Source organism: Calypte anna, chromosome 11, assembly GCF_003957555.1.
Source record: "Calypte anna isolate BGI_N300 chromosome 11, bCalAnn1_v1.p, whole genome shotgun sequence".
Lineage (NCBI taxonomy): Eukaryota > Metazoa > Chordata > Aves > Apodiformes > Trochilidae > Calypte > Calypte anna.
In genome coordinates, this window is record NC_044257.1 from 8,481,602 (window position 1) to 8,496,407 (window position 14,806).

General features: G+C 42.0%; 1 protein-coding gene across 2 annotated transcripts in view; it reads left to right on the plus strand.

Moving 5' to 3' along the window:
• Window positions 1-6,544: 6,544 nt before the first annotated feature.
• URI1 (URI1 prefoldin like chaperone) overlaps window positions 6,545-14,806 on the plus strand; it is a 42,569-nt gene continuing 34,307 nt past the window's right edge. Inside the window, exon 1 of one of the 2 annotated variants that reach the window (XM_030457669.1) lies at window positions 6,545-7,043. In XM_030457669.1, coding sequence (XP_030313529.1) covers window positions 6,972-7,043 — 72 coding nt within the window. In that variant the 5' untranslated portion in view covers window positions 6,545-6,971. The remainder of the gene's footprint in view (window positions 7,044-14,806) is intronic. The other variant, XM_030457670.1, reaches the window with a different exon arrangement.

Here is a 14,806-nt window from a genome sequence, read left to right on the forward strand (position 1 = left end):
ATCTGTAGAGCTCCCTAAGATTTGTGTTCTGTTAATAATTATTACTTCTACATAAAAGTAAACTTCTATATTTAAAACTTATAACTTGGCAACCATAAAATGCACATGTCTGTAATGAACAACCGTTTGAGCCTATTGCTCCAACTCTTCTCCATTCTTGTCCTTTCTTATGTTTTACTGGCTATTCATCTATTTAAATTTTAGACTGCCAGGTCTTCTGGGCAGAGACCATTTTTTCTGCTGGCAAAGCAAAGCACCTCTGTGGCTTTGTGTTAAATAGGGCAAGTATTTTAAATCTGGGGAAACAAATGTTCATGCGTTTGACAATTTCAGAACACGAATGCAAGTGATCAGGCATGCGTGTCTAGAGATGGGATTTCTCCATACACATATTGTTTCCTTTTAAAGACATCTGCATCTACTGAATTCAGTCCAGAATTTGGCCTAGAAGTTTACCATTATTATGCCTCAATCCAGCAAAGCGTGACTGTAGGGAGACTAAAATTAAGTATACATGTAAGTGCTCTCTTGGATCGAGGCCTTTAAGATTTTGTGCATTTGTGCTCTTATAATTTCAAAATGGAACACATTCATGAAAGTCTTTAGTTCCTTACTGTCACTTCCTCACTTATTTTGATTCATGTATATAAATACATGTCTCCTAAATTCTGGATGACTGGAAAAAAACAGCCACTCAAAATACATTGAAATCAAACCGTAAAAATATTACCTGCTCTTCACTGAACTACAATGCTATCTTCTCTGTTTGTCAGCCACACTTTTGTATGTAAACAGCAACTCCCCTATCATGGACCTCTCATGTCATAAACTTGTTTTAGAAGAAAGCCTGACTATTTTTAGCAAAGAGCAGTGTGTGTGCCTTTTTTTTTTTTTTTTTTTCATGCAGAAACAGCCCTATTTACTTTGCTTCCAGAAGATGGTAAATGTTGCTGCAACTCCCCTTCACTGAGCTACCACATCTGATCAAAAATCTTGTTGAGCAGGTGTTCAGAAGTGCTGTCCTTCCAGTCCTGCCAGCATGGGCAATGATGTTTTGGCTGTTGCTTGGGCTTTGGGCTAGCTATAATTTTCCATCCAAATTTTAAACCGTGAAGATGCCAGCTCAAGGATATCTGCTGTTTCTGTAGCAGAGTGGACCAGGTTTACTTTGAAACACAACTGAGTTAAGCTGGACAGGCTGTAACTTCCTTGCAATGTAATAGAATAAATGCATGTAAACAGATACAGACTGTGGCTCATCTTGTAAACTGATATGGTGTCCAGTTCAGGTTGATTAAAATAGTTTGTGTCTCCAAAAATACCAGTCCACTAGATCTGATCAACATTTGGTTTGCTGAAGGATGTGGAAATACCTGTTCATCTTTTGCATAGGAGGGGTCCAATCAATCCTAATTTGTTGTTGTATAAAATGAGATCTATTTGTACACGTGTCCTGAAAACACAGAGAGTATCTTTGGAACCATTTTCCTCCTCAGGGCGCACGACTTCTAGCATAAGTGGCTGGGGGTCACCTCGCTGAGATTCACTCAAGATGTGTAGTTCATATCATCATTCCACTTAAGGTGGAATATGCACTTAAAGTTTTTTTGGTTTTTTCTTCCTCTAAATAATGATCCAGTGGAAATCTTAAGGGTTCAGAAAACACAAAGCTAACTGACTGTTACATTTTCTTAAAATGCTATGTGAATTCAGCAGTGGTAAAAAATGCTGGATTTATGCCACGGACCCTAGAGATCTCTATTTTAAGTGCCACCTGCAGTGGTGGTTTATGAGATGAGGTTTAGTCTCCTAGAAGCTATAATGAGACCACCCAGTCCTTATTACATATGCCACGGATTAGAATTCAGATGGTAATGATTTCCCATCATTACCAGGGCCAGATTTGATCTGGTGATGCAAAAAGAGTTCAAATTGTGCTACAAGCCTCCTCAGCCTAGAGCCTCCAGAAAAAGTCTTCCTTAGACCAAGTCATTTGAATCTTTCTCCCTGGAGGAGAGCTCATGATCATGTAAGCACTTCCACTGAAGCCAGGAGGATTGTTTTAGTAATTTGGGATTACATGCTCAACAAAGGGCATGCAGAACTGAGTTGTAATAGCAGCAGAAGCAGAGGACAGTGGTTTATGGCTTCCTTCAGTTTGTCATAATTTATCCCAGTTGTTTTCTTAAAAATGTAATGCTCAATATAATTTGGTATTTTACTGAGGCATCTCCTTTTGGGCCTTCAAAGGAACAGCTTTCTGAGTTTTACAGTATCAAGCTAGCTGTCTCAGGTACAGCAAAATGTACTAGTGTACATCCTGCTTTTGATCAATGATTAGCAGAAAAATACACCTAGTAACTGAGTATTTAGCAAGGTCACTTCTAGTTGAGAGTTCTTTGTGGGTCTGGTCCAGGTGGCTCATGCCAGGACCTGCTGTACAACTTGTATTAAACACACTGTCATGGGCCTAAGTCTGACAGCCTTATTTAGCTTGTAAAAGTTAAATGCAGACTTTCATAGGAATTTTATGTGCTACCAGCTCTGGTTTGTGTGTGCACGTTTTTTGGCTCCTATACTGAAGAGAGTTTGTGTATCCAAATGCTGGAAAAGAATCTGCATTTGCAGTGGGCAAGACCTCTATATCTGCTGCCTGGGTCTGTATCAACACTGCTCCAGCTCTGCCACCCTCATCATCATCTCAGCAAATGAGTACAGGAGTAAATAGCTTGGGAGAAAGACAACCTTAATGTCACAATCTTATCTTTAATGGAAATGTGAATTTGGTACTGTTTGTATAACAAGCTAGAAGAACAAATTTTATAGTATCCCTCATACAAACTTCAAAACATGATTCTCCTTTCACTGATACAGGTATAAATCACCATTGCAGTCAACAGAGTTATACCAGCTTTAATACTTGTACATATGAGAAAAGATTGAAGCCCTTAAGGTATTTAGCTATCTAGGCTATCTTTACTAATATACTGCCACGATCAGAAAGCTCTCCTCCTTTACAGAGAAAAGATGAGGAGGAAAAAGCAAAGTGACACTAATCTTTTCTGAGTCTGGCTTTCCTCTTGGGTGTGACTACATTCAGAAAAGCTGGGATTTCCAGGTGATACTAATCAAAGATGGCAGAAGCAACTACAAAGCACACAAAGCATCCAGGTTTCCATGTATTAAACCAGCCAGGACAACACTCACAGTATAAAACCTAAGGTACACTCAGCTGTGTTGCTGTGAGGGGCCTGAGCTTTATTGCATGATAGTATTATAAAAATAAATTATTATTTATTATCAAACTCCTAATAGGATTAAAACATAACGCACACTAAGAGTTGGCTATCGTGCCTTCTAAAGATACCATGTATCTTACATAGATGTCTTTTGGATCAGGAAATAGAATTTCTATAGATAGTCTCACCAGAAAGCTTATAATCTGTCCCAGATTTTCTTAAGCAACTACTCCCAGATACGTGTGTATGTCTATGGGTAATTTCCAACTATTTTCTGTATTTTGACTAAGTCCAATATGGAAATTCAGATTCCTCTTCACTGCTAGTGCAAAAACGTGACACACTGTGTTGACAGACTCCAAGGTCCAGTAGCTTCAACCTTAATGTAACACAATCAGGTCCCTTGTTTTTCCTGAAGAAACAAATTAAGATCAACCTACTTATTACATGATCGTGCTGAAAAACTGGACCTGAAGGTGTGTAAGTTTGGTTCTTGAACATCCCAAGATGTTTTCCAAAGATGCATGCCTCTTGTCAGAGGTCTGTCTCAGCTTAACTTATTTTCCAACTTGATAACGATGAGCTCCTTTCTGTCACTTTTTCATTTTTTCAGCCAATCCAAAAGAAACTGTTGTTCTTTGTGTAAGTCTGCACGTATGAGCACACATTTGTGAGCTCCAAGGATGACCTAGTTCTTAATCCTTTTGTCATCATCCATGACTTTTTCTGGCAATTTGTTTTTAAACTGCAGTTTCTGGTTTTGCAAAACAGAGGTGTAATGGTTTCACCTTTGTTTCTCTCAGCAGAAACAGAGGCTGCTGCCTCCTCTTTTTGTCCTCTCCTCGTTTTACCCTTCTGTTGTGCCTGATGTTTCTGTGGAGTGGGGTGAATGACATTTAAAGAGTATGGATGAAGGCATCAACTTCTTTGCCCTAGAAGAACATCCTTTGCCCCAGAGCCCTGGTGTGAGGTTCTCTGCTGCAAACTGAACTTAACCTCTCACAGGTAGAACTGACATGCTTACACCAAACACAACAATGACACCGATTGCTCAGCCAAGCTCCTAAGCTTGGGTTCTGGTGGGAGCTCTTCCAGCAGCCACATCTCCAGCTCCAGTACAGACATATCTGCTGACTGATGAGCCATCCACATGGAAAAGAATATGTAAGCTTTGCTTATTTGCCTTTGTCTTACTTGATTTTACATAAGAGTTCTCCAGAGCCTTCCCCAAGGTTTTATGAAAATCATCTGGTAGGCCATCTAAAAGATTTAATGTAGTAAACAAAAATCTGATGCTTAGAAGGCCAAGTTTTGGGTTGATTTAACTTATATTCCAGAGTGTTTCACTAGTGACAATGGTTTTGTACAGGTTATAAGTACAAAAGAATGTGATCCAGAGTCAGGCTTTGTGCTCCTCTTTGGCAACTGCTGTCTCCCATCTGTTTGTCACTATTAGAACACTTCTTCACTGGCAGATAAAAACCCAAATGTACAAAAGGATCCAGTAAACTATTCCATACTATCGTCAGTACAACCAAACATGTAAACTCATTACTCTGATAATGATGTAGCCTCTTATTTTGGCCAAGTGTCAGAAGTCTTCAGTGCAATACATTTTGTGACTAAATGATGTATTAGTGGCATGTGAAACAGCAAAGTCTTCGGACTAGCAAACAAGAGAAATGATTGCATTCCTTTTCAATCTGCTTAGAAAAGTGTCTTGTGATTTAGAATTCCTACTTTGTTCCTTTATTTCGTCAGTTAAGTGCTTTTTTGGTATGTTAAGCAAAAATTAAAATCTAAAATAAGACATGTATCTTTGTTGTGCATCTGCTTTGTCTTACAATTGAGCTGGGATGAAATGGGACCCAACAAGAGCATTCCAAAATTGCCCATGTTTGTTGTATGTACTCTGCAAGCCCTATTAATTGGAGAGAAGCTTAGAAGAGGTTCTAAGCAGGCTGAAAGGGAGTTATTTACTATGAGTTATTTAGAAAGAACACAAGATTTGTATAACCTATTGAAACTTGAGACATTATTTTGCTGTTTTCTACTGACAATATAGAAACATCTCTTGTCCATTCAGAGGATCCAGAATGCCTTGGTGACAAATGTATGCCAGAGATTTCAGCTAACTTTCAATTATTCTTGAAGATTATGGATGTAGTTACTTCATAGAACAAACTACCCAGCTGCAGTTGCAAATTTTTATTTGTAATACTGGAAGCTGGCTAAAAGCTAGCTTCCAGCTTGAGTAACCATGCTTTGAAAATTGTTTCTAAATTCCTCATCTGTAGAGCTTTAACAAGCTCTTTAAGGGGGATGGGAACATGGACACAGAAAAGTGCATAGCACGTAACATACCATCTATGCAACATAAGCAGTTGTTTTGTGGGGTATACAGGGTTAGTTTTGCTCATGGGAATAAACTGATGTTTCTTTTGAAGAAGGAAACCACTGATCTAAAGGTAGGGAAAATGCACCTTTGTGTCTCCACTTTAGGATGTGCCTTCCAGTGCCTGTGAGGAACACAATATAAGCCCTGCTACTCTTCTGGCAAATACCTATGCTGGGTGTTCACAAATCCCTATTCACCCAAGGGAAAGGTGCAGCAGTTATCAGGTCTATCTATAACTGAACCCACCTATGAGATGTTAAAATACACCTGCCAGAGTTGCTGCAGCTGATAAACACCACATAAAGTTATCCAGGTTTTCAGCAGTGCCCTTCAAGTATGGCTCTGTTCCATTATCAGTGTGTTACTTTGGACGTGCCTAATGCCATTCATGAAATCAGCTGATGAATTTACTGCATATTATAATCAAGAGTGGCTCTCTGCCACTTGCTTCCCATGCAGTAACTTTTCCAGGTAGGCAGCCTGAGCACTGACTGAAGGGATTTCACTGAATCTCACAATATTTTGCAATCCTTCGGGTTACAGCAACTTACTGTTTATTCACTGTCAGACGCCCTGACTATGTAAACTCTGCAGAGCAGGCATTCCGAGACCGCTTATTGCGACATCCCTTCCCTGTTTGTAAACGCCACGCTGTTGTGTTCAGGCGCACCTAGGATCACCCAGCCCATCAGAACACTTGACAAACCGATGCCTCAGTTTTCTGAACCCAGGGCCTAAGGGCCTTGGGCCTGTGCTCCCAACAGGGCCAGGGGCACCCGCGCCTGCGGTCCCTGCGGTTGCGTGTGTGTGTGAAACCGAACCAGGCAGTATCAGCCGAACCCCCACGTCGGCGGGGGGAGCCGTCGGCAGCCGGGCCGGGCAGGGGGTGGGGAGCGCCCGCCTCTCGCGGCTCGCAGCCGGGTGCCTCCCGCGGGCGCATCGGGCCGCCTGGCGGGCTGGCTGGCTGGGTGGCTACCCAGAGTGCAGCAGGCAGGCAGGCGGCGGCAGGAGGCGGCCGGCACCGAGCAGTCGGCGCTCTCCCGGCCCGCCGGCGCAGCGGGAGCCGGGCCCAGACGGCGGCGCGGCCCAGAATGCGAGTGTGAGATGCTTCTCCCGGCAGCGGCGCCCCGGGCCCAGGTGGCGGCGGCCCCCGCGTGGATGCGGCTCTGGAGCCGGCGTTTCGCCCTCCACAAACATTTCTATAGGACTCATTCGCCCTGCTGAGCGGATCGGTCCGGTCCGGTCCGGCCCCGCCGCCCTCTCCCTCTCGCTGCCCTCCTCGCGCCGCGGAGCGGCTCCCTCAGAGACTGCCGGCCCGGCCCGGCCCGGCGGGCATGGAGGCCCCCGGCGGCACCTCGCCGCTCAGCCCCGAGATGGTGAGCCGCCTCCGCCAGGAGCAGGAGAAGGTAAAGGCCGCGGCCGCCGCACCGGGCTGGGCTGGGCCGGGCCGGGGCCGCTGGGGGAGGAGGGCGGGGGGCGTGCGGGGGGGATTGGGGGAGCCCCCCCGAGGTGGTGGCCCCCGGGCGGCACGCGCCGCGGCCTGCGTGCGGGCACGTGACGGCAGTGACGTCACGCTTGGCGGTCGAGGCGGGCCGGGACCGGGACCGGGACCGGGCCAGGGGGTTGGGGTGATCCCGTAACGGACCCGCAGCTCCCTCAGGGCCCGGCAGGACTGGGCCGGGGCCTCTCCGCCGTGTGACGCCTCCGCGGGGAGAAGGGGCGCTGGGGAGGCGGGCGGGGTGCGGGGCCCCTTAGCGTGTTGGTGTTGCCGCGACGGCCTCTAGGATCGGCAGGCGGCTGCCTGGGAGGCGGCCGGGGGGCACCGGGTTGTCCCTCCACAGCCTGAAGGCCGCTGCCCCGGCAGTCCCTGCGGGACGTCACGGTTACATAAGCACAGCTGTTGTGCCCCTGTTTTTCATCCCCTTCCCCCGTTTCTGTGGGTTTTCCAGCCGCAGGCCCAGGTCTCCCGTTTTTTAACGTGGTCCTGCACGTAGGCCCCGCTCAAGGCCCAGCGGGTGTCTCTGAGCTGGCTCGTCCTGTGGGCCAACCTGAGGAGTAGGTGTATCAAAATGAAAAATGTCTAGTGGCTTGCATTAAAAACGACATAGATTGTGTTTGAAATGGGTTTGAAAGAGTCGGCCTCCCCCCGTGGAAATGAATCCTGAGAGTTCCACACGTGGCCACAGTATGAAACTCGTGATAACCTTTATCTGCAGGCTACACTGATACCCGAGCTGAGGTGAGTGGGCCTTGCTGGGTTAGTGGCTGTGGTTTGGAGCCCATCGATCCCCACCTTGCAGTGTGCTCTCTGTGGGTGCAGTCACCATGGACCTCACAGTCACTTTGCCCAAGCACATTTGCTCAGTCTGCACACCTTTAATTTTTTCTACTCATTTTTCTCATATGACTAAAATTTTTCAAAGCTACATCAAAGATGCACATTAGAGCTCCTCAAGGCTAATGGAGGGCTTTACTTTCAGTGTGTATTGGTTTGTCAAACACTTGTGTAGGTAAGAGAAATTACTGAGAAATTATTATAACTTGTATGTTGTGTAAAAACTCTGCCTTGTTTGGAGCACCACAAAAGTGTGCCTACATTTGAGTAGCACACTAGGTCATTACTCAGAGGTCTGCACATCCAACCAACCATTACTATGGAAGGAGAGTAAGAGGATCTGCTGGAATACACCATGTCATCCATTCTACCTGCATAGTAACACGTTATAATTGGTGATAGTAACTCATTTGCTTGGACACCTTCAGTTAATTTTCAAGGTAGCAGAATTTGGTGAAGAATAATTTCTCTGGTAGATTAGTGCCAGTCAGGTCTAATGTGTGAGTGTCTGTCGTAGAATTATTCCCAGTTCATGGTAAGACCTCTCTGTAAGCAAGTTTAAGACTCATCTTAAACAGATCTGCTCCAGCAGAAAAGAGGCCCAAGAGACCATTAATTAAGCCTCTGTTAGGCTGGTGTACCAAAATTATATTTTATCATTGGGAAACTTTACATAATTTCTGCAAATTGGCTAAAAAAAAGAAAGAGCACTTCAATATGAAATTATTCTAAAGAACTACATATCTTGGTTACAATGGAGTGTCACAATGAAGATACAGTAGGCTTTTCCCTCTATGCAGTGAATATATATAATTGGATTACGACAGTGTTTTCAGTTACAAAAATACTGTATTTTAAGATGGAGCAGGTCTTTTCAGCTGCCTCTTCAGAGATTCATATTTTTCTCACAAAATTATTGAAATTGGGGGCTCATGTTTTGGTCTTAGCACAAAGATGAAGGAGAATTTGTTTTCCAGTACTTTATTAAACTAGTAATAGTAGTAAGAGCATCCCAACAAATAGTAGAATTATTTAGCCAGAACTCTATACAAGGGTGTGTATGTATATATATATATATGTATATATACTGGCATTTGAGCAAACACATACAATTATTTTTATTGCTGTGGTGTTGTGTCATCCCCATGATGACTGAGCATAAAGAAACCTACTAATTCTTGTTAGTGTGAAGGCAACCCTTAGTGCAGTAGTGAAATTCAGCATTCTACATCTGCAGAATTAAAGAGAATATTTGAATCGGGGTTGGTTATTTTAACATCCAGGCTGTTGTACAACCCTGGTTCAGCTATGATTTTGAGCTTTTAAGTGCTAAAGGGCTGCTGATAAAGGAGACCACGTGAACCGAGGCTTCCTTCCTGTTTAAAAATATTAAAAGAACAGGATGTTCATGACTTTCTAATCTGATTGAGACTGAAACTTCCAGGTTTAGGACCCCTGGTGAAAAGTAATTTTAATTCTTGTTTAGGAGTGCTTGGCTGTTGGACAGATTTCATCTTATTAATTTGTAGTGATAGTAAGACCAAAATGTTAAAAGCAATTTTCAGTGCTCCCACTAAAGGCACTTTGTATAAAAACATGACTTAGAATGTGTATCTTGGGGATAAATTATAGAAGAATATCTTGTAATTTTCATGATAAAGACCATCATTGGAAGCACAGTGCCTGTGTAAAGTTTTGAATATTTCTGTAAGAAGAATATAACGTATGTATCATGGATTACTTGCAAAAGCAATATATGTTAGCCGAAAATACTGTGCTAAATCTATTGCAAGTTAGTACAGGAATTATTAAATGAATATTTAAAAAGGTCGATTCTGGTGCTGTGGAGCCTGCATTTAAACATGATAATTGATATATGTTTAATCCTATAGCCAAATGGGTTGGGATTACTGACTGATAGGAAGTTGACAAGTCAAATCCATATCGTTTGGTGAGACTTGTGTAGATGGCGAATTTGCAATGGGCTGATGTGTTCTATAGCTCCTGAGCAGTGCAATGAAGATCCATGTAATGGGAGACATTACAGAACCAATTAGACCCAAGAGACATTTGTAGAGTGCAAACACAGGCATGGAGAATCTAAAGGATTCCAGTGTTACTGGCAACAGTTGTTTTTTGGTTTTGTTATGTTTTGGGGTGGTGGTGTGTTTGTTTATTTATTAGGTTTGTTTTGTTTTGTTTTCCCTGCATTGCACTGCTAAACACATTTTTTATTTTCCTTGTTGGAAAATTAGAACAAGGAAGTGAATCTCCTGTCAGTCAGCATGACATCAAAGCACAGTTAGATTCAGTGCAGCTGTTACTGTAACTCATTGGCCACTGTGTGTTATGACATATTCTTAATATTTATGAATTTAGATGGTGGGGCTATATGATCTTTAATTGCCAAGTTGTTTTCAAGATCCTGAGTAGCTGAAGTTTTTTAACAGTTAAACAATTTATAGGTGAGTTACAAGGAAACAGATCACAGAATTCTGAACTTATGCTCCTTTAAATTTTTTTTATTTTCTTCCTGTGTGAGTTACTTCTGGGGCTAGCTGCTTCTGTCTTAAGTTTTATTCAAGTAATATCTGTGTTACGAAATCAGTAACTTGGCAGTGTTAAAGCTGTTCCTCCAGTCTGAAAAAGAGCAGCAAAACTGAGTAAGATCATGTGCACTTCATGCTGCTGCAGGGGCCACTAGAAATCTGGAACTGCTTGCTTGCAGACTCAGCAGATGAGATTCCACATGCTTTCCAGTCCAGTGTCTCTCAGGGTATAGCACTTCTTCCAGCTTGCATCCATGTTAGCAGAATGTAGAGAAAGCCTGGGAATGAAACACCATTGCAGTAGGACTTCATTTTGGACAGTAATTGTTTGAGAGGAGTTAACATAGTGTCTGAAGCATGGTTTGACATACTCCTCCTTAAAAGGTCCTAGCTGAAGTTTAAGAAACCTGTAGTGACATCCACTTCACCCTGTCCTTTCATTTTTTATAATGTCTTCCAATAATGTTTTCTTATGTGCTTCTTTCAAGTAAAAGGTCTAAATTTTGTTACTATGTGGAAGCTTTCAATGTAATGCTTACTGTTCCTCCAGTGTCAATTGATCATCATTTTTACTTTTTGCAGTCACCCATGGTTTATATAGTGTTAAGAATTGTGAAATAAATTAACTGATCCTAAATAAGGCTTTTTAAAATGGTAATTCAAGTCTAACTACTCACAGTTTAAAGAGCATTACCTTTATTTTGGATTGGGCATGTCTGTGTATGTGTTGCCTCTTCAGTAACTAAAATGTGTAGTTGAGATTATATCCACAAAATTTAAATGCTGCTAAGTTGTCTTTCTACAGATTCTCTGGTTGTAGTAACCAGAGTACTGTTTTAGAGCCATCTTTAATATCTCTAATATCTTTGCAGGTCTCTGTTCCAGAAATCATGCTTGTGACCTATTTTCTCAGATTGACTTGGGTACCTCATGCCTCATGGACATTTCTTTCCCCCTTTGAGGTGGTAAATTTGTAATTTGTGTTTATCTGAAGCCCCAGCCTAGCAGATGGATATGCTAGCTCAGAGCTTGCGATCTTGAGCCCTCAGAGCAGCAACCATGGCCCTAAGACTGTTCTGTTTAGTAGTGGAGCTTTAGGACACTGAGCTGCACTGTGTGGTTGCTGGTTTTGTGGTTCCTCTTGGCTGTTAGCAGAGGCTGCAGTTTCACTGTCGTAAGAAGGTTGAATCCCTTCACCACTCTTGTACTAACACTTGTGATCAGACCTCTGGGGGTTAAGAGGAATCCAGTAACACATGCCAAAAGGGTCATGTCAAATGCCAGCACAGCTGACCCTTTGAATTGTGGCCATGCTCATGCTAGGAACAGTTGTGAGCAACAGTCTGAGTTGCTTGTTCGTCAGTTTCATTAATGAGTTATCCAGGAAGGAGATGACTTTAATTTGTTTAACAGTTTTTTAACCTTAGGGTTTTTTTTTGTGGCTTGCTTCTGCCTTTGAGGATGGCACATTTGTAACACTGCTCAGTGGCCTGGGTTGGGATCCAGCTTAAAAGCAAACTTTGTTGTTGCCTCCTTTTGCTTCTCTTTCCTTTCCAGTTTATTTTTCATTCAGTGTGATTCCCTCATGCTGTTGATTGTGCAGCATCACAAATGTCTGCCAGCCAATTCTGTCAGGGTTGGAAGGGTAACCCTGGTAGCTGGAGACAGGGAGAGGGATGATGGCTTCTTTACTCAGGACTGCAGCTGAATGTTGAAGCACAGCCTGAAGGTATGTCTGGGAGACATGTGCCATGGCTTATGACGACTCTAAACTGGTTAACTCAAGTATTGCTAGCAGCATAGTTGTTACAGCATAGGCTGCATCAAAACTTGCAAAACCTGCTTGAGATGTTTGGTTAGTAAGGTCTGGGAGTTCTGTGCTTACTTTTGTCTGCTGCTCTTCCAGTACCTGAGATAGTTGGGATAAGGTATAGATACAGGAATACGTTTATCTGCAGTAAGCTAAAATATTAAGTCGTAAGTTCCTTAGCTCTGTCTTAAAGATGAGGTTACATGGCACAGATACTGAATTGCTACTAGGGAGAGACAAGAACTTACTCCAGTTTGTACCTCACTAGCACCAGTTCAGGTGGTTTAGGGCTAATTTAACTCCACAGAAAATGTCCTGCTGCCTTTGGGACTTTTGCTGGACCTGTGAGCTGAAATGACTCCTAAAGGGGACTGGCAAGCAGCAGAACAGTATGAAGGAGTTGGGAACTCATGGCTGGAGGCAGGGAAGAAGGGTGCTGGCTCCTGTGAGCTGACCCTGCCTGCCTGGCTGTCAAAAGGGAGGGGGCTGCCACCCTTACGTGTGTGTGTCCAGGTACTGCAAGGTAACAGTAAGTTATTTGTGACATATGAACACAGCAGTGGTCACAACATAAAATAATTTTGAGAGGGCAGAATTGCTGTGATAGAGGAGATGAGGCATTCTCTGACTGATTTAAATTCTTATATGTTTCATCTGAATTTTAAGCTGTCAAAAATAATTTTGGTCAGAATTTAGTTTGTATTTATTGATAAATAATAGTTATGTACTACTTTTTCTGCAAAACCAAGATACCCACTCGTTATACACAATTAATATAAAAAATAGTAAATCTGCAGTTGTTTTCTTGTAGGGAAAGGTAAAAATTGTGGCTATATTTTAAAGTACTTTTTTCTTTAGAAAAAATGTTTGCCATGATTCAAATTTCTTTCAGTCTCCTTTCCTTCAGTATTTTTCCCAAATACTTTTCTTCAAAAGGCAAAAGTTTGCACCTAAAGGGGAATTTATGTTAATAATTTGTTGAAATGTATTATTTTTGAGTAGTATGATTTAATAAATGAATATGAGAGCTCAGAATGCTTGCTTCCTTTTCCATTAGATCATACAGTAGCAGACTGAAGAACTTTTAATAGTTTTATTTCATACTTTGATTGAAGATGAGGCTCTAGGAAAAACAGTTGTGTAAATGTTAATTCTGTCTTCATCAGTGGTTGCTGTGTTTTAGGCAAGTAGTGTGTAGTTTCCTAGAGGAACAAATGAAAATTAATTTTATATGTTTATTTTGCGAGTGGCTTGTTACATCCTTGTTACCGAGAGATGATTAAATATTTGACCACCTATTAGTGTTCTTCTGTAATGTGAAGTCATGCTGTGAACTGGTTATTTCATTGGTAAACTTTAAGTTTTGGAGGTGTGACAGAGAAATCTCATGCATGAGTTGCATGGCAGAGCAGGTTTTGATACTGCAAACATTTACAGATGGAGGCAACTCAGGTGCGTTTATCAACTGCAGTAAACAGTTGAATGTAGAAGGTTAAGCAGTTTAAACTGAGTTGGAGTCATCTGAATTAGGTCAGTAGTGGAAATTATCTTGGATTTATCATAAGCCTTGCAAACATGGATCTGCATTTCAGAAAACCAACATACACTTCCAGTGTAGTTCAAGGAAGGTTCTGAAGTACAGAACCAAGGTCGAGACTGAGATATTTACACAGTCCCAAATGGCAGGGACAGTGTCCTGAAGGCAAATCATTGGTTTTAGACTTTATTAGACTCTTACTTTAATTACCACCTCATTACTTGCTCTGCTTCCACAAAAAGTATTCTATACTGTCATTCTCCTTAAGTAACTGGAAATGTGATTGAAAGGGATGTTTAAAGTGAGACTAATTCAAGATTAAATAGTCACAAATTATATTATTGCTACATGTAAACAAATTACTTGCATATCTGATTTTATTCAGATTACTTTTCAAGTGGTAAATAATGCTTTATCACTTATATAGTGCTCTTACATCTTTAGAGTGCTTTTCTCACATTAATTAATCATCATTAAACACTCTGAGGTGGGTAGGTTAATACTATTATCCCCATTTTGCAGATGAAGAAATGTAGACTGAGAGGTTGTGATTTGCTCAAGGCCATATAGAAGAAATAGAATCAGAGCTGGGATTAGATCTGTGTCCCTAGCTTCTAATTTCAGAAGACCAGCTAGATTGTGAGGCACAGTTTTGCAGCAAAATACTCCAGTATGCATGTACAAACAGCAGTTACTTGGCCTCTTAGATGTCTCACTTGCAGTTTGTTTAAGCAGAAACATGGCTTTTGTGCCATGCAGCAGATTTCCATGTTCATACCCACAAGTATGGAAATAGCCTCTCATTCATTTAGGAACACCTAATCTGAAGGGGCATTTTTATTTCATAATATGCATTGAAATTAACTTCCATCTTAAGAACACCAGTTTTTTGTTCTTCAGACTTGAACATAATTGTGTGACTCAGATGCAGCAGGTTT